The following is a 27,825-nucleotide window of genomic DNA, read 5'->3' as shown; positions in this document are numbered from 1 at the left end:
AATATAATATTTATATATTTTACTTAAAATTATGAAATATTAGCAAATACCTATTTTGTAAATTTTTTATATTTGTGTGTTATCGATTGATCATACACCATGCGTGATTCTTACCGAACTTATATAGTTGTATCAAAACTCTTTTACGATTATTTTAAGGTTTTAAAACTATATAATTACTACTTATACAGTATTATTACAAACTCAACATATAAAGTAAAATGTAAGTAAATATAAAATTATTTTAATACAGACACAATATAGCACAATGAATGTTTTCAATAAATACAATTTTAAACAGTTAAAATTTTTTTTTTAAATTTATTTAATGCATAATTAGTATTTTTTTGGAACAATTTATAATAATGGTTTATATTCGCATGACAAAAATTCTGTCAAAACGATTTATTTAGAGAATTCGCATGATGCGATAGCATTATTTATTAAAAATAATTTGTTTATATATATATATATATATATTACCTATGCTAGAAAACAACCTAAAAAAAACGATAAGCGAGTATATGGTATAAATACCACATTTTAATATTGCTTTAAAAGCAAGATAAAAAATGAATAATTTATAAAATAATGAATTATGATGAATATAACTATAAAACATTGGTTTAAAATTTAAAAACAGTTCTTGGAATTCATTTAATAGTATAATATTTTCAATATAATTGTTTAATTTTCAAATAAAATACTAAAATATTTAGATATATATATGTATATATAGTTGTAAATTTATTACCAAGTGAAAAAATAAATAATATATTTAGATAATTTTTAATATCAAAATATAAGTTCTAGAAATTAATGTAACTAATTAATATAGAATTATTATATATGATCTAAATCTATAGTAAATGATACTGTTATAGTTGTAAGTGTTTAAGACATGATTACATTTACATTATCATTATTCAATAAATAGATTGGTATAGAATTTTCTGATAAAATAAATTTTTAATTACTAATATTCATTAGAAATTCTCATGGTTGTTAAAAAAAAAAGATCTAAATTTAAAACACAGGACCGTTGTTGATCGATTTTAAATTTCCGCAAGAGTGCTTTAAGAAGATTGTAATTTGCTTTCGAATTGGACGTGTTTTTGGAATTTAACATTAATGATTGTCATAGACATAATTAGAACGTTGAATACTAACACTTCATATTAGTATAGCTGAATAGTGAATTCTGACCTTAAGTAAAACTTTAATTCGTTCACCATATTTGTTGTAATTTACCTATTTCAGATATTGATTAACGGTGGGAAGCGGAAATTCAATCTAACTTAATATTAGATGTTTAAGAATTCGTCGAAGTCAATTATTGTTAATATTAATGACGGTACACCGTACAGTGTGCACTTAAAAATATTTTGTATTTAAGCCCATTTAAATGTTAAAAAAAACCTAAATGTTCAAGTTATTATTATTTTTAATTATGATTCATTGCATTATAATGAAAAATATGTACTTCATTTTTTCATAAAAATCAAGTATTAAATAGTAATAAGTTTGATTTTCATTAAATCACGTGATATTTTTCGAGTTCTAAGGTTGTTTTTTTAATATTATGATTAACGAGTGTGACTAACACAAAGGCAGTTGTTTTGCTTTAACATTTCCTTAGATGATGTGCATATATTTTATTTTGAATGTTTGATACAAAGGGTATTATTCGTGTGTTCTCTCTAAGAAGAGCATAATCGAACATCCGTCTGCTATAAATGTGACAATAACCACATTAGTAGTATTTACTGCGGGGCGTAGTACAACTTTGTCACGATTAATTATCCAGAAACTGTTCGAATCACATTTCTCATGAAATGTAATTAATTTAAGTAACATTTTATCTAAAACAAGCAATTCTATGATTTTCTGAAAAATTGTTTAAGATATTATATATTTAAATTAAGTATTAATAAGATAAATTGTTAGTAAAATAATAAACCGATACGCTTAGGTTTATTAAATTTGTACTAATACAGCACCATCAAATAATTATATTAATGTTATAATAAAATATACTAATTTAAAATTTAAATCCATTCAACTATAGCAATGAAAACTAAAGAATAATTTTGTTATAATTGACTAAAAAATATTTAGGGTGATAAAAGAACATTATTAAATTATTAGTCATTCTGTGAATCATAATGTAGATTGCAATGTTATTAAAACATAATAATTATATAGAACCTTTGGCAGTATGTGCAAATGTCGGGAATCAAGTGACAACTTTAGTGAATTTAATTATAATACATTAAAGTGTTCATAAGCCAAGGGTTATTATTTATTACATTACAATAATAGTTAAATGATTAAGGTTAATGGACATCATGACGTGTAAGGTTCCAGCAAAATGTTAATATTATTAAATTTTGCTCAAATAATAAAGAATATATAAGTAAACGCATTTTTTATTTATTTAAGTACCTAATTTAATATGAATTATTACTTGTATTGTTCTATACAATAGAAATTTAAATTTATGACCTGTTATTTGACCAGTTTAAAATTCAACTATTTCGGTTTTTTTTTTCTAATATTGTTTAAGAATAATAATTATATATTATTTTCATTTTTTTTTTTTACATTGAATGAATATTATGTTGTATTATAATATATATTTATAATAGTATACAATTATTTGAATCTTTATTTTAACTCATTAAAAAAAAAAATCATAGTTTTTAATTTTAATTAAATATCAATAAATCTAGAATTAAATTCATACATTTGAATTTATATATTTTGTTTGTTATAATTAAATAATATCATAACTATTATATTTTAACATAAATATACTATAGGTAATATTGAATAGGTCGATAAGTATAATTTTCAAATCTACGTAGATTATAATATGTGCATGTAGATTGTATATACGATTAAAAGGGTAGAATATATTATTATACTACCGTTGGTCATTAAAATTCTTCAAAGGTGAAAGTTTGGCGAAATTCTATTTCAATAACTTAACTTTAACAAAACTTAAATCTATTTAGCGTTAACTTCGAATACGTAAATTGATATAGATTTATTCATTGAACAATATTCAAATTAAATTAGTTGACATTTTGTTTGTTCATAATGTAAAATTGATAAAAAAAAAAAAAAGATTAAATTATTCTCCTGTATGTATATATGCATTTACTCTACATTATTTTATTATTAACTAGAATATCACAGCTAATCTTGTAGTTATTTGTTTTGCTTGAAAATGTTATTATTTTACAATAAAAAAAATAATACGTGTATTTTTATGAGACTTAGAATATTTTTAGTTTACGTTGAAAAAAAAATAATTTGTTTTTAATAGTGTTATAGATTGGCTAAGTGCTAATAAAGTAAAGTTGAAAATGTATTTGATTTACTTAAGTTATAGCCTATACTTATGTTGTCATTGTTGAACGTTGCATCTAATAATTTTATCAACTATCTATGCATTTAAAGTACTGTAGATATTAAGTATCAGATTAAAGTCTGAGCAATGTAATTGAAATTGTCGGTCTTATGATTTTGTTTTTTTTTCAGTATATCCATTAGCATTTATTGCGGTAAAAGATTCTTATTGAGCTTTTTTGTTTGTGGAACATTTATTGCAAGCACTTATGGTATTTTTTTCAGAAATCATGTAGAAGACTCTGGTTCAATTTTAAGATTTGAGAAAAACTTTATACATGTATTTAAAACTTGTTAAAAAATCGACGACTTTATATTTTCTGATTATTTATTTACTTTTTTTTTTATGAACTACTCTAAAGCATCTTTATTTAAACACCCAGAAGTCTGTATAATATAATGCGTAAAGGGCTATACATAATTTGTCAATAAATAATAATATATAGTAAGATATTACAGTTTTTCTAACGATACAGATTAATATGTATGTGTTAACATTTAAGTCAAAGATGTAAACTCTATATTATTTATATTAGTAATATTTAGTTAAATTGTATAATCAAAAAACTTATTTGAACATTGTTATGTTCTATACCTAGAGAAGAGCAGACCCGGCGAACTCCGTTTCGCCACCAGATTCGTTTTATGTAACATTTCGTTTGGTGATTAAAAGATAAAGAAAAAAAATTTTTTTTTTTATATATTTGAAAAGGAAAATATTTATTTCATTTCACAACAGTAATAAATTCATTTCAATTACCTACTAAAATGAAGTGTTATTTAATTGTTTCATTGTAGTGCTCTTTGGTAAACCACATTTTTTGTTTTTTGGTCTGACGTTAACACAAACAAAGCGGATGGTTTCCCAACTCGTGAACACGCAACGTATAACTGTCCATGTGAAAAACAATGATTTTCCAAATTTATCCCGCAAACACTAAGCGATTGGCCTTGCGACTTATTAATTGTCATTGCGAACGCAAGGCGAACTGGGAATTGCAATCGTTTGAAGTCAAACGGAAGATCAGTCGGAATCATTGGTATTCGAGGAATACATACATTTTCACCTGCGTACTTTCCGTTAATAATGGTTGCCTCAATTAAATTCGGCATAAGTCTCTTTACCGAAAGTCGAGTACCGTTGCAAAGTCGCGGTGGATTCAAATTACGCAGTATCAAAATAACTGTACCAACTTTCAGTTGCAAGTTATGTGGTGGAAATCCTGGTATCTCCAGAGAGTTCAAAAACTCCGTTGGATAATTTACTACATCATCGGGATTTGTTATTGAATCAACGGATTTGTATGTCACCAAATCGCCAGCAATTTTTGATTGAATGGTGAAATTCAGTGCGTGGACATCATTATTCTTTGCTGCAAGAATTGCTCGTTGACTTAACCAAGCATAATTCTTATAATTCTCACTAATGTTTGGGAAAACATTTTCAATAAGAACTAATTGAGTGTCTACAAATCGGCAAAAGTCGTTGGTAAGAGTAATTAATCCAGATGTCGCATCAACTGGGACTTTTCCATTTCCAAGATCTAACAATTGTTTGGAAAATTGTGCAGCACTTTGATCATTTTGAAGTTGAACTCTCATATTAGTGGTTAGCGATAATGTTTTTACGTTATTCCATAAAGGTGATGCCTTTAGGCAAGCATTCAATTCATCTGCAGGCGTTCCACGGGGAACTACTGGCAACGTCTGCCTGAAATCGCCTGCCAACAATATCATCAAGCCGCCAAAGATGTTGTTATTTCTCCGAAGATCCTTCAGTGTGAAGTTAAGTGCTTCAAGTGATTTCTTATGTGCCATTGTGCACTCATCCCAAACAATGAGCTTGCATTGCATTAACAATTTTCCCATTGCACTGGATCGGGAAATATTGCACGTTGGAGTATCAATTGTGTTTAAATTGAGTGGCAACTTAAGCGCAGAATGTGCAGTACGACCGCCATCTAGAAGAGTCGCCGCAATTCCAGATGATGCTAACGCCAAAGCTATGTCACATCTTGATCGAATAGTGGCCAAAATCAATGAAATGACAAATGTTTTCCCTGTTCCTCCAGGTGCATCCAGGAAGAATAGACCACCAGTATTATTGTCCACCGCTTGCATTAATGTTTTGTATACTTGTTTTTGCTGTTCATTCAGCAACGGAACATTATTTCTAACGAATTCCTGCAATGTATCAACATTGTATTGCAGCTCTCGATTTAATTCTTGGTTGAATGCATCGTGCATCGATCGATTTGGCGCAATCATTCCTACTTCAATCAGTAGCTTGTTTGCAATAGTCAAGCATTGATCCTCAATCAGAATCAATCCTTCATTGTAGATTTCATCGGTTATTTGGATGTCAGGATTATTCGTTTGAATACGCAAGCGATGCAAGATATCTTCACATATGGCGTCTTTGTATTTGTTCCATAACTGAATTGGTTGTGAAGGAAAACATGTGGTGATGATAATTGCGAACAGCGTTCGTATTTGGTACGCATTTGATGAAACAACTGAATCTGCAAGTGTTAAATCCCAATGAGAATCGTTCTCCAGCAAACCCAATAGTTGACATGCTTCTCGATATGTTTGGCATTGGTGGCCATTCACAGTTTTCAAATGCGCAAATGATTTCGGTCCACGTACATTTACTAACAGCAGTCGCAAATAAAAACATTCATCGTTTCTAGGATGAACAGTGTACATACGACCTAGTGCATCAGTTGAAAACACCTGTGGCCAGTCTGGAACTGGGGTTCCTTGTTTGCGACGTTGGAATTTCTTTGTTGATTGATTCCAAGTGTAATACTTGGGCATTTCAACGTACATCAGCGTCGCTGCGAATGGATCTGCTTCACACATTGCAAAGAAGCTAGTCAATGTTGTCGATGGTGGTCTCTCAGCTCGTTGTGCCGCATTAGCCTCAGTGAAGTAAACTCTTTGGCCATTTTCCAAATGCACTGCTAAATGTACAACTGTGGGATATCTTTCATGAATTTGAAATGACAATAATCGCCACAGTGCTTCATTAGTACTGACGTATCTGCCCATTTGGAAGTTGCTGATTTCGTCATTCACATTTTCCGACGCAATACCAAACACAGCCATGTCGCTGCCTTTTGTGACGTACTTGCACAAATATTTGATTGATTTGGCCGAATGACAACTCTCAACGTTTGCATGTGTTTCGAAAATTCGTGATAGCAGCGGGCAATATGGTACAATGAATTCATTTCCGATCTCAATCTCTTGATTTTGAACTTTAACTTTGATAGTTCGACCGTTATCTTCTTTTGAACGCCGACGATAAACTGGATATCCATCGTTCCCTGTGACTGTTTCAGCAACTAACGGTCGCGGATATCGTTTTGTGCACTTTCCATCAGCCATGCAAGGCGATAATGGATTTAATGCACCGCACGGTCCATGCACCATCTGTGTCGTCACAATGTCGTGTAGACGGGGATCAGTGACTGGATCAGGAATTTCAGCTGATATGATGTCATCCACTTCATTTGAATGTAATTTGTTCAGCAACCAAATTAGGATATGAGCATGCGGTAGTCCACGCTTCTGCCATTCCACCGAGTACATATAACAACGTGTGTCACCAAAAACTCGATACTTAGTAAGCACATCCATCATAACCTTGAGTTTTTGCTGAAATACTCTGGCGATTATGTCATGGCGATCTTGCGGTTTTTGACCCGGTTCCAACTCGCGTTCAATTTCCGTCCACTTCGGATTGCATGTGACCGTAATAAATAAATCCGGAGTTCCATAATTTCGCACGTACGTCATAGCGTCTTGAGCGTATTCGTGCATGTGGCGTGGGCTTCCGATATAAGTTGATGGGAGAATCGTCAGTCGTCCAATATTCTGAACATCACCATCTGAATGAATAGCATCACGCAAGTGTATATAGTCCTCAGATCGTAGCTTTGGCTGATTGAATCTGATGAACGCTAAACGTTCGGTCTCGACTTTGACATACATGTCGACAGCGAATTGCTGGAATAGCCGACCGCACTTCAGAATGACATTCTCCTCATGTGTACGAATCATCATACGATACGCATAGTAATTCATTGCGCTTAGATTTTTATTATTCGTTGATACTCCTGAAAATGCAAAATTAAATGAATTGTTAATGGAAACCAATAAAAGTAATAATGGAAATAATTAGTGTGTGAATATTGTACCTGTAATTGGATCGACCATCTTCAACGTGATGTCGTATCCGTCTTGCCCTTGCCAATAAATGATTGGATATTGTAACGCATCGTACAAACGATGTGTCTCGTTTACACGATGCATGATATTGCTTCTTCGCTGAACGACAATGTCTCGTGATTTAGTTGGATCGCCAACAATAATTGCAGCAACATCATTAACGGTGGGTGCATTGAATCTTCGCACATGTTCACCTGTTGGAGTACAATCCGCTCTTATGACAAATTTGTGCGTATCCGATGGCATTCGTTCCAATGCTGTTTTGAACATATTAACCACAGCATTATTAGCGTGAAAAAATGCTTGCAACTGTTCAATAATTCGTCTCTTTAACTGTTGTGCTCCCTGTATATTGCACCGCACGTTCAGCTGATCCACCATCGACGAAATGAAATATATTTGCAGAAATTGATGCGGTTCATCTGGTGTTGGCACCATTGAACCATGCAAATGATATATTTGACCTTGTATCTGTAATTGCAAATAATCATTAAAATTTGTTCATGAATACATTGTAAATCGTGTGATGGTGTAGTGTGTGGTGTATATGAAGTTGTTATGTGTTGCAATTATGTGTTGGTTATGTGTGTTGTATCTTTTACCTTGCAAGTCGGCATGAAGCCGCCTTCTCGAATGATATTAGCTCCAAAGGAAGTCATGCGAAAGCAGTTATTGTATTCAAGGATGTGTTGAAGAAAATGGCTGGAATCGGGATCACTTCCATCAAACAATGTTTTCAGTGGCTGTGGTGGTGTAAGTAATGGATCCAGTTTGACTTTTCCACTTGCGCAGCACAATCCAACCGTTTCTCTTTTGAACTTTACCGCATTGCAATATCGGCATATAGTCGTCATTCGTCCAATATCCAAATTTTCATCATCACTGTAGTTCGCAGTGGGATCATATTGGAATGCCAAGCGATTGTATGATGCCAATGATCTTCGTGTGCTCACGCGATGTCTCAATCGGTCATTTTCTCTTATTATATTTTGTCTTTCTTCTCTTAAGTTCCTTGAATAGACTTGTTGCTGGCTTGCATGTCTTGTGCGGCGGCCGATGTTCGCACGTCGTTCTCTAGGCATTTTGGACTATGGACAGAGTGTTGAATTTAACTTCAAATGCACGATCCACATAATTTACACTGAGCTTAAATGAAATTAACTGAGCAGAGAATAATGACTATCTGTCACACACTTTATCACGCACCGTTGCTATTGGTTTGAAGTACATACTATGTATAATAGATGGCGCTGTATGTGAAAAACGATTTTCCCACTTTTCTGTTGAATTTTTCCTGAATTTTCCAGGATTTTCTTTGCTATAAACCTCACGGAGCCCAAGACCTTTCCAACGAATGCAAAACCGTGGAAATCGGTTCGTGCGTTCTGGAGTTATAGCGTCAGGGAGGAAAACCGGACTTATTTTTATATAATAGATTACATAATATGAATAATAAATTCGATTAAGTTGATTTAAAAATATTTTTTCTAATGTCATCAAAAATACATGAAAATATTGAGATTAGTATACATTAATTATACTGTTAATTAAATTATTATTAATATCTTTGACCACGAAATAAATTATCTCAATTTTATTATTAGGAGAGGTGTTTATAGAACTTAAATAATTAATTAAAAGTTGAAAGAAATAATATCTATTAATATTTATTGAAATATAATAATTATCATACGATTAGAAGTCAAAATATTAATAAAAAACCATGGAGTAAAACAAAATTATTATGTAAAATATATTTTATTTTAATTTTAAAAAATATTAATAAAAACAACCATGGAGTAAAACAAAATTATTATGTAAAATATAATTTTATTTTAATTTTATTTTATTTTAGCAGACCCGGCGAACTCCGTTTCGCCACCAGATTCGTTTTATGTAACATTTCGTTTGGTGATTAAAAGATAAAGAAAAAAAATTTTTTTTGTTATATATTTGAAAAGGAAAATATTTATTTCATTTCACAACAGTAATAAATTCATTTCAATTACCTACTAAAATGAAGTGTTATTTAATTGTTTCATTGTAGTGCTCTTTGGTAAACCACATTTTTTGTTTTTTGGTCTGACGTTAACACAAACAAAGCGGATGGTTTCCCAACTCGTGAACACGCAACGTATAACTGTCCATGTGAAAAACAATGATTTTCCAAATTTATCACGCAAACACTAAGCGATTGGCCTTGCGACTTATTAATTGTCATTGCGAACGCAAGGCGAACTGGGAATTGCAATCGTTTGAAGTCAAACGGAAGATCAGTCGGAATCATTGGTATTCGAGGAATACATACATTTTCACCTGCGTACTTTCCGTTAATAATGGTTGCCTCAATTAAATTCGGCATAAGTCTCTTTACCGAAAGTCGAGTACCGTTGCAAAGTCGCGGTGGATTCAAATTACGCAGTATCAAAATAACTGTACCAACTTTCAGTTGCAAGTTATGTGGTGGAAATCCTGGTATCTCCAGAGAGTTCAAAAACTCCGTTGGATAATTTACTACATCATCGGGATTTGTTATTGAATCAACGGATTTGTATGTCACCAAATCGCCAGCAATTTTTGATTGAATGGTGAAATTCAGTGCGTGGACATCATTATTCTTTGCTGCAAGAATTGCTCGTTGACTTAACCAAGCATAATTCTTATAATTCTCACTAATGTTTGGGAAAACATTTTCAATAAGAACTAATTGAGTGTCTACAAATCGGCAAAAGTCGTTGGTAAGAGTAATTAATCCAGATGTCGCATCAACTGGGACTTTTCCATTTCCAAGATCTAACAATTGTTTGGAAAATTGTGCAGCATTTTGATCATTTTGAAGTTGAACTCTCATATTAGTGGTTAGCGATAATGTTTTTACGTTATTCCATAAAGGTGATGCCTTTAGGCAAGCATTCAATTCATCTGCAGGCGTTCCACGGGGAACTACTGGCAACGTCTGCCTGAAATCGCCTGCCAACAATATCATCAAGCCGCCAAAGATGTTGTTATTCTCCGAAGATCCTTCAGTGTGAAGTTAAGTGCTTCAAGTGATTTCTTATGTGCTATTGTGCACTCATCCCAAACAATGAGCTTGCATTGCATTAACAATTTTCCCATTGCACTGGATCGGGAAATATTGCACGTTGGAGTATCAATTGTGTTTAAATTGAGTGGCAACTTAAGCGCAGAATGTGCAGTACGACCGCCATCTAGAAGAGTCGCCGCAATTCCAGATGATGCTAACGCCAAAGCTATGTCACATCTTGATCGAATAGTGGCCAAAATAAATGAAATGACAAATGTTTTCCCTGTTCCTCCAGGTGCATCCAGGAAGAATAGACCACCAGTATTATTGTCCACCGCTTGCATTAATGTTTTGTATATTTGTTTTTGCTGTTCATTCAGCAACGGAACATTATTTCTAACGAATTCCTGCAATGTATCAACATTGTATTGCAGCTCTCGATTTAATTCTTGGTTGAATGCATCGTGCATCGATCGATTTGGCGCAATCATTCCTACTTCAATCAGTAGCTTGTTTGCAATAGTCAAGCATTGATCCTCAATCAGAATCAATCCTTCATTGTAGATTTCATCGGTTATTTGGATGTCAGGATTATTCGTTTGAATACGCAAGCGATGCAAGATATCTTCACATATGGCGTCTTTGTATTTGTTCCATAACTGAATTGGTTGTGAAGGAAAACATGTGGTGATGATAATTGCGAACAGCGTTCGTATTTGGTACGCATTTGATGAAACAACTGAATCTGCAAGTGTTAAATCCCAATGAGAATCGTTCTCCAGCAAACCCAATAGTTGACATGCTTCTCGATATGTTTGGCATTGGTGGCCATTCACAGTTTTCAAATGCGCAAATGATTTCGGTCCACGTACATTTACTAACAGCAGTCGCAAATAAAAACATTCATCGTTTCTAGGATGAACAGTGTACATACGACCTAGTGCATCAGTTGAAAACACCTGTGGCCAGTCTGGAACTGGGGTTCCTTGTTTGCGACGTTGGAATTTCTTTGTTGATTGATTCCAAGTGTGCTCACGCGATGTCTCAATCGGTCATTTTCTCTTATTATATTTTGTTTTTCTTCTCTTAAGTTCCTTGAATAGACTTGTTGCTGGCTTGCATGTCTTGTGCGGGCCCGATGTTCGCACGTCGTTCTCTAGGCATTTTGGACTATGGACAGAGTGTTGAATTTAACTTCAAATGCACGATCCACATAATTTACACTGAGCTTAAATGAAATTAACTGAGCAGAGAATAATGACTATCTGTCACACACTTTATCACGCACCGTTGCTATTGGTTTGAAGTACATGCTATGTATAATAGATGGCGCTGTATGTGAAAAACGATTTCCCCACTTTTCTGTTGAATTTTCTTTGCTATAAACCTCACGGAGCCCAAGACCTTTCCAACGAATGCAAAACCGTGGAAATCGGTTCGTGCGTTCTGGAGTTATAGCGTCAGGGAGGAAAACCGGACTTATTTTTATATAATAGATTTTATAAAAATGAGACAAGACAAAATAAGTTTGTGTAAAAAAATGATTTCAACGATTTTCTGTTGTAAACATAAGTTTAATATTAATCATAATTAGGTACCTACCTATTTCAAAAAAATATATTTTAATTAAAGAAAAATTACCATCAAGACAATTAAGTGGTTGTTTTCATTTGATTTTTGCATCATTTATTATAATAAGTAGCAACTAACTATAGTAACTGGTATATCAATCATCCTCTGTCATTTCATTCATGGGCGCCCATTGGGGAGGGCAAGATAGGGCACTCGTCCCTCCCTGGACAAAAAATATTATGAACTTGTAACTCAATAAATATTAGCATAATATTATTAGTATCTTAATTATCTTACATTAAAATTTTTTTTATTTTGACCCCTCTTAAAATGTTACCTATGGTCACCCATGATTTCATTCAGACAATAAAAAATAAATACTTGAAATAAAACTTAAATAAATTCTTATAAAATTTAATAAACTAAATGGTTTAGTATATAAATTATAAATGCTAATTTAATTAGTTTAGATTATAATTGGATTTAATTGGCTTCCGTTCCGCAGTTACAATCTTGATCTAAAGCTGGTCATATCGATATGCAGACAAAATAATATGATGTAGGTATATAAAAATGTTGATCATTCGCACATCAGTGCGGTAACGCCGATAACACCGTGAATGTGTAATAAAATAATTATTTTTAAATTTTTGTTGAAATCTCTCGTAACGACACTATACGCTCGTTGAATGACACTTAAATAAAACAATGGATGAGATTAACTTATTATTCATTGTTTTGCGAGTGAATAGACGAAATGATGAGATTATTGTATTGAGTACCTATACAATAGACAGATATCGGACAATTCAGAACTTTAAAAGACTTTCAGCAGAAAATAAGCAAACTTTGTCTAATATAGCTATTTGTTTTGTGCGTGTTCAGCACAGGTATACTACTCGGATTTGAGACGGTGGCAGTCATTGTGCATTGTGCATAATAATATTAGTTTCAGCGTGGGGCGTAGCAACGACGGAAGCTCAAAACGACATCCGGTAAATAATTTGACAAAATCAATGATGTCTTAATATTAAGCCAACACACACACACACACACACACACCAAGGTTGGCCAATTAATGAAAATAATTAAAACGAGATAAATAAACACTACGAGATCATTAAGTTAGAATAGTTAATAGAAGGTTAATAAATAAATAGTAAATATTTAACTCGATAAGTTTAAGGTAATATGGAAAACACTTTATTTTACTTAATTTAGTTTCAAAAAGGTCGCAAATTACTTTTTTTTTTATCAAAACTTGAATACACATAAAGAGTATTCTTTGTTTATCTATGTGTTAAATTATGTGTAATATCAAGAAACATTAAAAATTATAGTATAATTGCTATTATTATATAGACTATAGGTTTAGATTATTTTTACTTAAAATAGTGTATAATATTATAAAATAATTAATGTATAAAACCATTAAAACTAACATCCTCAAAAATATTTTTTATTTTAACTTGATGAATTATTTTTAAATCAACTAAGAAATTAAAAAAGTTATTTCGACAGTAATTTAAATTTGTTAAGTTTTTATAAATTAATTAAAAAATTAACTATAACAAGTTACACGCACACGTACACACACATATACTCGCATATTGTGTATTAAATGTTTGTTTTTCGTGTCTGTAGGTCCCTATTTTGTCTCATTGCGTGGCATTTCGACCGATTGAGGCGTAGAATGTGATTGGAAGTTCTCTGGGCATTCGGTAAATTATTATTTTCACCGTTATTTTAATTTACATATGAGTAAACGATTTGTTTTGTTTTTGTCTTATGGTGTGAACTTACGGTGAAATATGGACATTTCACGATCGCGTTGTGGTCGTGGTTGGTCGATTCGATGAGTCGAACGAAATCATCAAAATACCCTAAACAGATAGTGTCAATTTATTAATGCTGATTATTGCTGGGTTTAGTGGAAAATGTGTAGATTAGGGATGACAAATATGTGGTACGTGAAAAATAAAAATATCATATCTAATTTTATTTTTAATAATTAATAATGAGACCACAATGTAAATACAAACTCATATTATATCATATCATAGAATTTATTATTTTTGTTGTAAACAATAGATATAATCAGTATTTGCTCCGTTGCGCGTCGTATTGTGTATTCATTTTTCGTTGAACAAACTAGATTTTGTTTGTTAATTTATGTGTATAAATATATAAATATATATATATATATTTTATTTGTGTATGTACAATAATAATTAGGCATATCGTATTCACCATAATTCACTTAAACACACACGTAAATTATGTTTCCCGCGGCTCTTGTAATTCGTTTTTATAGAAGTACAACTTTTTGAGCAGCGCTTGACGGTAATATAACACGTACCTACCTTCCTATAACATTATTTAATGATTGGTCAAATAACAACGATCGCGTGTTCGACGCATAAATAGCCGTGTGTTCGGGATTGGTTATGATATCGAGAAAAATTTATCTCTGAAGAACTGTGTGCGTCCAATATATATGCTAATCGGACGAACCGAATACCTGTAATTTCGTAACCGTATTATTTTGATGTATATATATTTTTTTTGTTTTTCGTTCAACCTCGTTTCGGCTAAAGGTCTGGACGTATAATATATTTTATATAAAATAATATTATGAATTCATAGCGTGACATCTAAGTGTACGTGGTTTCCTACCCTTTTGGAGGTACACAATATTGGGACTATACAATACTGCGGTCTGACACGGAACCTCGCGGCCCTCTCTTTTCCCACCATCATCGAACATCTCATGTGCATCCGAACGTATTAAACGAAAATGTTAACCAAATTTTAATTAAAACTGTTATTAAAAAATGAATTTTCGTACGCTGTGTACAGAACCGATTATTACCTACCTACAAACCATTAAGTATATAATATACCTATTTGTTTGCATATACACATTAAACTACGTAATTGTATGCAAATTAGATATCAAAACCAGTAGTTATTATTGTTAATAATAAATAATAACATTTGACGAAAGAAATATTTATACCTTTAACGTATTAAAATACATTTTATGTTATTATCAGTAAAAGCCTAGATATAATTTTGATTTGTTAAAATATTAATAACGCGACTAATTAATGTTATTGTGATTAACGTTTTAGATATAGGTATAACCGTTAAATTGAGATAAATACATTCCATAAAATATACATTTTATACATACTCGTACGTAGGTGTATGGACAACGGGGACTAAAATAATTGATATACGATAACTGCAATACGTTATTAATTTATTATGTAGTATGTACTATTTGTGATTTAATTACAGAATAACTATAACATATTTTAGACTTTTTTGAATTTATTAATTATTTTATTATGACTATTTAAATTACAGCGATTACTTATAATTTTTTTCTTTTTCTTTAGATAACCTACCGTTAGAAATAATCTCTTATATAAGAGCTTTGAAGAGAGTAATATTTTCTACTATTTTAATTCAAAATTAAGTATAATATTGTAAATAATATTTTTGTGGAAAAAAAAATTGTCAACCATATTTTTGCTATCCTCGTTTTAGCTTTATAAATATATATTATTTGAATTAAGACTATATCACATTAAAATACATTCAACACTATACAAATTGTAAGTTGGAGTATATTTCAAAATAAATCATTTTTCATGGTGTTAATCGAATAATTACGCTTCGGAAAACATAATCTGGTTACCATAAAACTGATAAAAATATTTGGCACATTGTCAACAATAAGGTGATTGTATTTTTATTGAATTCATTATTTAAAAATGTATTAGCTTTTTTTTTTTTTTTTTTTTTACACATTATTTCTAGTCTAAATAAAATTTTTTTTCTAAAAATTAGATTTTTTTATCTTTATATTTAAGCATTTTACTTTTTTGAATGACGTTATACATTTTTAATTTCATATTATAAAAATGGGAATTTTTATTAGAAGTTAATGAGTTATAATTTATAAGTATTTAAAGTTTAGGTAAACTCATTAAATCAACACAATGCGGGAATTCCAATACCACTCACCATAATCTTAAATACATAATAAAATAGTTATAACTATTAAATTTCATAAACTACTCGTATCCGAATTTTGATTTTTTAGTTTTACAAAAAATATTCTACATAAAAAGTGAAACTAAAAATGTAAGTTGTCATTTCAAGAAAGTAAAAAATTTAAAAATAACGATAAAAATACTAAAATATATATTTTTTAAAAACCGTTGTTTTTTTATTTTTATATATAAATACGCCACGACTTTTAAGATTAGGTATTAGCATTTCTGAAAAAAATAAACACACTATATTTTATAGTATTTACAATACTTTACAATTAAGATGGTATAAAAAATATTTAATATATGGTACAATAAGTTTTAAGTTTATGTAATTATATTTGATATATCTAAGTATTCATGTTATATTTTCTGAAATAGGTTTGTCTCTTTGAAGAGTTCCAGAAGTGATGATGTATTTTGTGCGTTTGGTGCATCTGGGGAGCATCCGTTTGTCTCTGGAGTCTTTTGTCAGGAGGCATTCGGAAACCATCGTTTTATTTCGATTGGAAATTATGTAAAAAAAAAAATTGATGTAAAACGTTAAAAGATTTTGAAGTAACAAATGTTGTTTGATAAAAAAATCACTGAGTATAATATATTTGTATAATGTATATATGTAATAATAATAAGCAATTAAAGGGATTATTGAGCGGTGACCGAAAACAGACGTCAATATATTATAGTTTTTAACTTTGGAATACCTATAAAAAAAAATTTTGATGAAAAATAAACAAGGTTAATAACTTTCATACCTATTAAAGATTCATTTATAATATTTTATTAAATTATTAATTAATATTTGAAACATTTAAATATTGCACGTGTAATACTATATTATAGAACTACCTACCTATATATTTTAAAAATAAGTCACTTGAACTTTTTATTTTAATATTTTAAAAAAATTCACTGAATCTACTCTTCCGTGTATATATTAATTTTTATTCATAGTTTTAAATTTTAATACTAGTATATTGTATATATTAACATAATTTTCTTGAGTTGAGTTCTTGTATTATATGGTTATAAAATAAAATCGCTATTGAGTATTGTTGTTATAAAAAAATGATAAATATGTATTTCTTTGAAAATAACTTTAAGTTTCAAACTTTCTTAGTGTACACTGTAAACTTAGGTAAATATCGCCGCGGTCAAGCAATATAAATAATGTTACACCATGAATTAATTTTTAATGAGATGTAAAAGTTTAGTAGTTACTTATTTTAATTGTTTTATTGTTTGATTGCAGAAAAAATAGTCAACAATGCTCATATTGTAGTCATGTAGGATTATGTTGTCAGATAATAATGTATGCTATAAACAATCAATACGGATTTTTAATAATTAACCTGATTGAATGCAGTTTGTATATGGGTACGAGAAAATTGTTTTCAAATGTGCAAATAATATAATATATTGCGACTAAAACATACAACGTTGGTTCGTAAGTTATTGCGCCTATATTTATAATTAAGATATAAAAACTTCATAGCAATATTATTAATTACCGTTGGTCGCGGGCCGGGGTCGCATTTTTTGTAGCGCTCGCGGCAATATTGTTTCCTGAATACACCATTAAGGAGGTGGGTTCGTGTCCGAAAATAATGTTCACTGACGTGATTATGTAAAATAAATGACATACGAAAAATGAAATTAAGGCCAATAAAAATCATAATCGCCTGCTAATAATTCCGGTCTTTCCGGACAGTAATAATTGAGTGGACGCTTTAATGAGTCACGCTATATCCGTAAAGAAAAGCGTCTCCTATAGTCTTATCATATGCGAAACATCGGCGCGTATGATTCATGGACAAATTATGCTAATAGGTACGCCTGGGGAGAATATATATGTATTTTTTTTTAACTTTCCACTTGTTTTTGGTTTTTTCTTGTTTTTATTCCCAGCAACGTCGTCCACCCCCCGATTGTATCGTATAGTACATAAATACGTGGCAACTATATACAACACTGGCCACTGGCTAATGACAAACTCTCACACACATCACGTGCAGCCATTATTATTATTATTATTATTCTTATATAGGTAAAGGTGCAGGGTACGTTTAACGACAAACCTATATTATATCGACAAACATTTCTGGGGTTGAACCCTTTGCTGTCGGTTTTCGCGATTAATAAGACGATAAAGTATTTCCATGTCACAGACCATATAATTTATTATAATAAATAATATAATAATTCGTATATGCAAGTCGTAAACGTCCACACTTTTAACTGTCGTATAGTGACTGCAAAAGCTGTTGCATCAACTTCAAAATTCACCTTGTTGATCGCTACTCATTGGAAAGTTATTATTAAATATCTTTACCCCTTTTTCGTTATCCTTTTATATTCTAATAAATTACTCCGTGAGCTATATATTTTTTAAACTTCACGAAATAAACTTTGTATTTATATGTATACATAATTGACTGACAAAAAGTTTTTTTCGGAAAATATACTTAACCATATTATATTATTACTAAAAATTAAACGTGTAAGTTTAATATTGATTGTTTAAAAACTCGTTTTATATTATTTTCAAAATCATAAGACCCAAATCATACCACAGCTTAGTACAACTAGTGTTCCAACTTGTTTACTTTAACTATTGTTTTACGAACGAAACGACAAACGACATATTTTTCTGACCGTTTACAGTTCAATGGAAAAGAGCTCTTCGGACACCGCGTGTAAGGAATTGTCCGAAGTTGGAAGAAATAAAATTGCTAGTAAAACACATTTGCGCGGGCGAAGTCTAAAGACAATTAACCGAAACAAAAGTAGTATTTCTTAGCCACCAACCTCTTTTTCTTTCCCCTCCGAGTTTTGCTTTCAAAAGTCCATGTGCCAAACATAAATACAGTTTTTGGCGCGTGATCGGAAAGTTTGATGGCAGTGAAACAGAATGGTCTCGTCCCTCGAATTTCAACGGCTTCATTATAAAATGTTCTCAAAGAAACTAATTAACTTTTACGACTGTTGAACATTTCATGACAGCTGTGGCCATTTTGGGATTTCTTTGCGAAATTATTTTTTCCTTCGTATTGCCGTAATTGCTTTCCACTCTGTCCTCGATTCAATCAATAATTCAATTCAATGTCGTAAAATGTATTTGAAAGATGTATAACACCTATTAAATATTTTTCGGTACACCTACCTACTTGTTTATATAAATAGGCTATACAGTATATATATTATAAATATTAGTTTTAAATCATATTATTTATAATAATATAGTATTGAAATTATTAAATTATGTATTAATATTTTTTATTGAAATAAAAAAAACTTAAGTATAACTACGGATAAGACATCACTGAGTAAATAACTGTAACCTTGATATTTAATAACTTATACTCATTTAAATATATTTTAAATACGTAATTGAATTTCATTTTTATTATAAATAATTGAAACGTTTTATTATTATTACAATTTACGCAATCATGTTTAAATATCATGTACATTTGTCCATTTTCTTTCATTTATCGAGTTTCTTCTGAAATTTACTACGCATTTCCAAAATTACTTTGACCTTATATATTTATATTAATAGGTACTCTCAATTACAAATTTTGTGCGACGCAATTTAATACAATTACAAAACTATCGTCTGATAATCTCGTAGCAGTTTGAATTTACGAATTTTCATTCAAGTCGTTATGTGTACTTATTATATTATATTGCTAGTACTTATAAAGTGAATGTGCAAGTTATTTTACAGGAATATTTAGTATAGTATAATGTATAAAAATACGGTTAATTATAGTATACGGTAAAGATTTTTGGTTTTCATTTATCAGTTATTAGATTAGATTGTAGTAGACAGTAACTAAATATTTTTTTTTTTTTTTTTAGAAAATAATGTTTATTTATTGAATATGTTTGTATTGATAACATCTAGACATGAAGTAAATAGTATTTAGTAATTAAATGTTAGCTCATTATAGTTATACTGAATTTTTCATTTTTACAAAATTACACACATAATTAACATTTATTCTCAAACTTCTATTTAATTATAATCTTATTAGGCACTGGATAGGCAATATATCAATCAATATAGTATATTATTATTGTGTGATACCCATATGATTTCGTATTTTTTTTTAAAATCTCAAGAGGTACAACAAATATTATACGCTATTCTTCCCAAGAAATAAAAATAATTTAACTGTGTAGTTTGAAATTATAATAATACTTATGAAATCAAACGAAAATTATCATTGTTGAAATCGATTATGGTTTATTTTTTCATAATACAAATTCTTGACCGTTTGATTGGTCGTGTGTCTGTACGTACGTACCGTTTACGGATGAGGGGCACACGACCTAAGTACATAATGCGCGTCGCATATTGCAAAAAAAAAAGTTCATGTATGATATACGTATCCCCTCGAAAAGAACCACCACCGTATTCGAGTGGACGTCGTAACTGCAGAGAGGTCTCCATTGTGGTCGTTGTCGCGGGGCTAAGTTTACCAGCAATTATATTATAATATATATATAACATTATTATATACATACGGGGACGCTGAAGTCTCTCTGTTAAACGGATCGTTTTAAAGCGATAATAATTATTTCTATGAATAGGACGTTATGAATGATCAATCGAGGTCGTAGACAAAAACCGATTTGGGAGTGGGGTGTGCTCGTTCTAATGACACCCGTTTTAACTACATAATGTGTACGGAGTGCTCTTGTAGTGTTTTTTTATTTGTGATTTCTAAAGCACGCGACTGTTTTTTTGCACTCCCAGCTTTCTAAATACCGTATAGATGAAATAATCGGAGCGGTAATATTATATACATTTTGGTACTCGATTTAAAAATAAAACAAACGAGGTGCATATCCGTTAAAAAGAGTATTATTTTAAGTAGGCGTGTACGATATTATACTCGTACTATTGCCAGAATAAAAACCGTATTTTTTATTAAAATATAAATTATTATAATTTATAAATATTTTTTATTTCTTAAAAACTATTTACACAGATTTATTATTTAATTACTATATATAATATGGTAATTTATTGCTGGACAAATATAAATATCTATTAATACAAATAAAAATTGTCAATCAGTTTATCTTACTTAGTATCAATTTATAGAAAATAAAAAAAGGTCCCAAGATAAAGTAAATAATATACTTGGGTTCGAGTCGTACGGGCAATTCAATATTGTTATACTTCGTATTTTTATGTATCAATTAAATTATTCCTATTTTTACACATCATTTATTATCCACTTTAGGTATTTAGCCCGGATAAAAACTAAACATATACTTAAAAATCGTCATTATTGCTATAATAACGTATTAAACGTCATAGTGGATAATAGCTACCGAGTGAAAACATAAAAAACAGCTGCATGCTCATCAAAATGTCATAAAATGATTTAAAATGTTTTCCAATACTCATTAAATACGTCGTTTTACTAGAAATTTTAAATAAAAATATTAGTTTTAAAGGTTTTCTAAAAATATAATGTTATTAAAAAACTGTTATTGAAAATTATATTTTATAAATTCCATGACCTCATATGATCAAATTGAAAATTCGTTTCTTATCATCCTATTAAATACTATTTACCTATGTATATTGTGTTATTGTACATATTATTATTATGTCCATATTACATATGTAATTTATTAGTTATTATAATTTATTAGACAATATTATATTACAATGATTTCATTTTTTAGATTCTAAGCGGAGTGATTCTTTCGTTGCTAGTTATGCCATTGAGATTATAGAATGATAAGGATTCTAAATTGATGATCCATATTCCGAAATAGAAAACCACTAAAAAAAAATAACATTTTTATGCAATTAAAGTTGTTGAACTATGATCAATTATGACTTATGAAACCAAATACACGAAGAGCTTTTGTTATACATCGCGTAATATTTCACAAGATGTCAAATGTAGTATATTTTTGGATATATTTATCTTAACTTTAAGAAGCTTGAATACTCAATACAAATAGTTCCTCATGAAGTTTGAAGGTAAGTACATTAATTCAGTTACAAAAAAATAGAAAGTATATAAACAATAAAATCACAATTTTCACAAGTCTTATAGATTAATCATGTTGGCGTTTATTTATATAATGTTGTATAGAATAAAAACCAATTATATAACAAAATGTTTATTTGTGTAAATCAATATGTGATTTACAGAACATAGCCGTTATCTCATTATAATTAGCTCTACAGTATTTTTGATTTAACTCACATTCAAACATTATAATATATAAACTATATAATTTTTATATTCCATGCTGATTAGGCGTGTGGCATTTCTATCTGTTGACTTCTGTAGTAAAAGTGATTATCAGTGTCGAGTTCGTCACATATAATCTGCAGCAACAATGGGACGAAAGTTCAAAAAATAATAAATAAATACCTAATAATATTATAGATTAAAAAAGACAATTCAATAAAAATGAAAGTGCTGAATAAATACACCCCCTCATTTATGAATTTACCTATATTGTAGTTTATACATTACATAGAACTCTTAGATTTGAAAGTGAATAATCTTAAATCACGTTTTTTAGTTGAGTCAAATTCAAATTAAAACGTGAATTAAATTGACGTGTTGTATTATATAATAAATAACGGATATTGTTTTGTATTTAAAAAATAATATTTATTAAAGTTTTAAATTATAGTATAATATTAAAAAATATATTATATTTAATAAATAACAATTTCCGTAAAAAATTTAAAAACTAAAAATATTTATATCTACTATACTCTATAAATGCATGTTTCATAATCAGTATTATTGTAAAAAGACGGGATGGATGGAGCAACTGTTTCTGAAAATAAATAACTGATCACCACTATTTTGAAATTAGTAACCATTGGAATATAAACTAAATTCATCGAAAATAAAATACCGGGTGTAATAATAAATGCTAAAAGCGTGTACAAAAAAATGCACGTGAATTCAACTACACGTGATACAGAGACCTCTAAACTATATATATTTGTACATAGATAAATACATAGGTATCTACATTTACTTCAAGCAACACGTATCATATACGACAGCACAATTTTACCGAGGATGGTTTTGTTTAAGTATGCTGATTTACGGCGTTTATTTTCAAATCATAATTTTGAACGTAGTGCTTTTGGCCTAATTAATATATTTTAAGGAGTTTTTTTTTTTTTTACAGGTTGTTGTTAAGTTTTTGTAAAATATAATTTGTACAACATTCGAGATGAGTGAAGTTTCTTACGTCAAAATTCAATTAAGCGCTGTTATACAAATAACGACTTTAATAATATAGATTTTTGTCTTCGAGGGTACGTACGCGCAACTCAACATTTTCGTCACTTCATTAGGATATCAACGTCAATTTTTTTTTTCGAACTCGTGCGTGGCGAAGTCGTAATGCACACTACCGGTAAGTCGATCTTTCACCTGTTGTATTAATTTATTAATAAATGTGTACATACAAACTGTATGATGTACGAGCATATCGTAATAATGTATAAGGTAGGCGCGTTATGGCCGGCGGCGGTCGTGGTGATATCGATTCCTGCAAGATAGTTTGCAGATGCCGAGCGGGCGCGGCAGTGTTGGTGGCGGACGCGCGCGCGGCCGGCCGGAGGGCGAAAAGAGCGTCTGGGAGACGATATAATAATATTACTGCTGCTGCAGACGGTTGCGCGCTTGTGCTGACTACGTCGTGGCGCGCAGTGGCGGCGGTGGAGCCACCAACAAATCAATGTTCCCGCAACCGCTGTAATACGACTGTTCGTGTGTGTGTGATGTTTACGGAGTGCAAGCTCAAAAACACGCACGCCACTTCGTCTTCGGGAAGCTTTCGTGGCGCCCAGTGACGAACGATATAGTAAACGTTTGATATGTGTATCGAACAGTGGCGTGCCCGGCTTTTTTGAAAAGGGGGGAAACGGGGATACGAATTGTTGATTGTTCTCAAACCACGTTGTATAAGGAAAAAAAAATTGTATTTTTATCTTCTGCAAGAAGCTGTATAGTTATAGTTATTAATAATATAGGTATTATATCATTAAAATCGCGTGGTGCAGTAATGGGTATTTGTACACTGTAATGTGGGTGTTGACATCTCGACGTAAATAACCTTTTGATGGCAGTAAATGCGTTTTCAATATTATATCACATGCTATAATGGTTGTCGATCAACTCTTTAGTCGCATTAATTTATACAAAACACAAACAATTATACAGAAAAAGACGTTGCAAACATGAATTTTTATTTTAACAATAAATTATACAGTATTTTTCTAAGTTAATGATAAATTAATTGAAAAAAAACTTCAAACCTGGAATATGATACTCAACTCCCTCGAATAATCATCTCCTGATATGGAGATTGGAGGCGCTTGTGGAGTGACTCTGCATGATCGAAATCCTCGTCTGTTGTGTATGCTCATTGTTCGATTAAGCGGGCTGCAAGTGAAATTGGAGTGAACAATTTTTTTCTTTTATATTTATTTTTACTTATTATGAAACACGATTAAAAATAGTTATTCGTAAGTTTTGAAGTGAAAATCGGGTGGCAAACTTTTTCATCGAAAAATCGTACGAAGTAAGTTACCGTCTCTGACAACCAAACTCTTCCTCCACACAATTCACGGTCGCAACACATCTCTATGATACATTGTGTCGAACTAAAAAAAACTTTCCATTCGATTTTATTTTGAAGTATAACTGGTGTAAGTGATAGTGTGGTATTTTTATGTTTTACTTACTATACACAAAATAAAATATGTCGTGGAACATTTTTAAACTTTAAATATTATTAATTACGCTATAAAAGAGTTGAATAGGCACACACGGGTTACGTTGCTTAACCCCGTGTGATCCTCACTGTAAAAACTAATCACCTGTAAATTATCACGATCCCGAAAGTGGTCATATCATCACCGAATTCATAATAGCTACCTATTAAATTATAATAAAATACGTATATTACTGGATATTAGGTATATGTTGTTGGAGAATAAAGTATAATACAGGCGATTTAAATTAATTGATTACAATAAGGGGCAGAAGGGCGGTCCTTTGATATAAATACGGGATTCCACGAGCGAATATAAAATACATCGTTGTTTGTTATACTACGTATAGTAAAGTTGTCTCTTATATTTCGCAGTCCGGCACGAGGCGGGACGGCGCAAGCGCCCGCGGCCGAGGACGCGCCGGCAGAGGATTCGCAGACAGATAAACTCCGACGATACCGCGGCGACCGCCCACGCTCTAACTATCCCACCCCTTGAGTAATCTAACCATACTTTCGCGCCAGCAAATATATTGTTATGTAATATTTTATTATGGTCGTTCGTACACCGTGTACTGCCCTCATCGTTGTATTTTATTCATTTTATATTCCTACGATTGTGCATGTTACTATAAATTAAAGTCGTATTTAATCGACATATGATCAATTTCGAAGGTGAGAACATTGTCTGTAGGCAATTTCTAGTACGATATTTAAGTTTGTGGTAGAGTTACTCGTGCATCATTATATTTTATTATTCCATACACTCACGATAACTATACGTACAATATCGCAAGAGTGATCGCACAGACAATGTTTTTACCTAAAAGTTTGAATTTTCGGTTTTAATGATTCTATATTATACACAGTGTGAAGTTAACAACGACGTAGTACTTATTGGAGATTCTAACGCCAAACGTTGCAAACATGTCGTGTCGTGTGTCACATGCGCAGGGTGTGGCGTTCGCTCAAAAGTCTTCCGACCGAGAAGTTCGTCGACGGACGATATTATATTCTACGACAGTCGTCGTAAAACAGCGTAACCTTTATTTTCGTCCCTTAAAATATTACACACACGACTTAAGAATCACTCGTTTTTCCGACGTCTATCACACCGGCTAATATACCATCGCGACTATATGTAGGTGGGTGCGCATACCGATTACGTAGTCTCACGTCGCACTACATAATATTATATTATATTATTCTCACGCGCGCGGTTTCTCCACGGTCTCTTCTCGCGGGCACAAACGATTTTACACGCGGTCTGAGACCTGTCGACAGTCCCGCGCCCGGCGCGCATTGTTCGGTTTCCCCGAAAGGCCACTCAGGGTTACGGCACCGCGCTCGCCGTGTGCCCAGGAATAATAATAATGCGATTACAACAGACGACGACGACGATGTTTCGTCTCGTACAATAATATTTTCCGCCGCAGTCGCCGCTCGTTTTGTCTTCCACGATTTAAGATTTTTCGTTTAATTATCGTGGCGGATGTGTCGGACGTGCGGTGCGTGCGTGCGACGTGAGCGCAGTGTTGCAGCAGCAGCTCGTACGAGTCCATATTATACATTATAAATATGTATATTAGTATATGTATATATACCTATAATCGTAGTATTATAGTACCTATTATATGTACATAAATAAGCCGATGTGATAGTACGTTATACAGGGTGTAATCCACACCGCATACAGTTGTTTATAATTCATTTGCGATTTTTATTAACCAAAGTTATACCTAACTCGACAAAAATAATAATGAAATATCACGTTTTTCAGCGATCAGAGATGGCCGATTGTTATTCAGATATAGAAGAGGTGATTGATTCGTCTTTTGGCAAGTCGATGTTCAATTTTCGTCGAGCAAGTTACCTGCTTCACAATTATAAACGTCTGGCTGGTACACTTTACTGCCAACCACCACCACCACACCTTTATAAAGTTATCGAGTAATCAAAAATGCCATTCCAGAGAATAAAAATGACCAACATTTCTTTACGGAGTTACGCAAGCGATAGGAAAACGACCGCTGAGATCTATCGCAATTTTTAATAGGTACTTCTTTAACTTCACGAAATTAACAAAAAATAAATATGAAAACAGAATTTCTTGATGTGATGTTTTGAACTTTCGAATTTATACTAATGGCCGGAATACGACGTATTAAGGTATGTGCACTGAAAAATTAAAATTAAAATGCAAAACAAAATTTTCATCTTTGAAGTGAAACGAATTTGTTATGTACCGCTGTACTCGAAATGCATTGTAACCGAAAAATAATGCTGCCTTTTGCATTTGAAATCCGGGCTGCAGTATATATACGTGTGTTATTATATTTTAACGTTGTTTAGGCGGGTTGAGTGTGCACAACGCGGCTACACAAACGCACCCTGTACATCATATAAGTTACGTACCGACTACTACCCACCACTATACTTACATAAATATAATATGCGCGTGTGTGTGTGTGTATTAGTATCGTGTATAACACTATATAGGTAGTATATAAAAATATACTCTGCGGCGGCGTTGATCGCGGTGGGTCCTGATGCACGATGTCGGGCGGATACGTGTGCGACAACGCGTTTCACGCGTATTTAAAACGCCACCACAAAATTATACGTACGAGCCATCCGATAACCGTGAAGCGCATATTACGCATCAACGTGTGCAGGCCGCCGCAGCGTCTGTCCCGTCACTCGTTTATTCACATTATACACGTAATA

The 27,825-nt window shown here is 31.5% G+C and overlaps 3 protein-coding genes and 1 long non-coding RNA gene across 5 annotated transcripts; 1 reads left to right on the top strand and 3 right to left on the bottom strand.

Annotated features, from left to right (window-relative positions):
* Positions 1-4,153: 4,153 nt before the first annotated feature.
* LOC126551232 (uncharacterized) lies at positions 4,154-8,873 on the bottom strand. Its single transcript, XM_050204086.1, has 3 exons — positions 8,253-8,873; positions 7,620-8,121; positions 4,154-7,538 (listed from the first exon to the last, which is right to left on the bottom strand). Exons 1-3 carry the CDS (start codon positions 8,730-8,732, stop codon positions 4,204-4,206), a joined length of 4,317 nt encoding a protein of 1,438 aa, XP_050060043.1. The 5' UTR covers positions 8,733-8,873; the 3' UTR covers positions 4,154-4,203.
* An 815-nt stretch (positions 8,874-9,688) lies between these two features.
* On the bottom strand, positions 9,689-10,636 carry LOC126550973 (ATP-dependent DNA helicase pif1-like). Its single transcript, XM_050203727.1, has one exon. It carries the CDS (start codon positions 10,634-10,636, stop codon positions 9,689-9,691), a length of 948 nt encoding a protein of 315 aa, XP_050059684.1.
* On the bottom strand, positions 10,636-11,607 carry LOC126550972 (uncharacterized). Its single transcript, XM_050203726.1, has one exon. The coding sequence runs from the start codon at positions 11,605-11,607 to the stop codon at positions 10,636-10,638; it is 972 nt and encodes a 323-aa protein (XP_050059683.1).
* Positions 11,608-13,087: 1,480 nt separating this feature from the next.
* On the top strand, positions 13,088-27,821 carry LOC114119325 (uncharacterized). Of its 2 annotated transcripts, none has more exons than XR_007605230.1 (7): positions 13,088-13,242; positions 13,892-14,213; positions 16,693-17,049; positions 17,564-17,754; positions 22,021-22,324; positions 23,506-23,736; positions 26,879-27,821. It is a non-coding gene; the product is annotated as an uncharacterized LOC114119325 (long non-coding RNA). The 2 variants fall into 2 exon arrangements; XR_003592024.2 differs by having other exon boundaries at positions 17,564-17,758.
* The last annotated feature ends 4 nt before the right edge of the window (positions 27,822-27,825 follow it).

This window comes from Aphis gossypii, chromosome 3, assembly GCF_020184175.1.
Source record: "Aphis gossypii isolate Hap1 chromosome 3, ASM2018417v2, whole genome shotgun sequence".
NCBI classification, from domain to species: domain Eukaryota; kingdom Metazoa; phylum Arthropoda; class Insecta; order Hemiptera; family Aphididae; genus Aphis; species Aphis gossypii.
Note: the sequence above shows the minus strand (reverse complement) of the source record. Positions and strands in the feature narration are given on the sequence as shown.

Coding starts and splice junctions, on each gene's coding strand:
- LOC126551232 (XM_050204086.1), bottom strand. CDS start 8,732: ATGCCTAGAGAACGACGTGCGAACATCGGCCGCCGCACAAGACATGCA. Junction 8,122..8,252: donor GCTTCATGCCGACTTGCAAG/GTAAAAGATACA, acceptor TTGCAATTACAG/ATACAAGGTCAAATATATCA. Junction 7,539..7,619: donor GATGGTCGATCCAATTACAG/GTACAATATTCA, acceptor TTGCATTTTCAG/GAGTATCAACGAATAATAAA.
- LOC126550973 (XM_050203727.1), bottom strand. CDS start 10,636: ATGATATTGTTGGCAGGCGATTTCAGGCAGACGTTGCCAGTAGTTCCC.
- LOC126550972 (XM_050203726.1), bottom strand. CDS start 11,607: ATGTACACTGTTCATCCTAGAAACGATGAATGTTTTTATTTGCGACTG.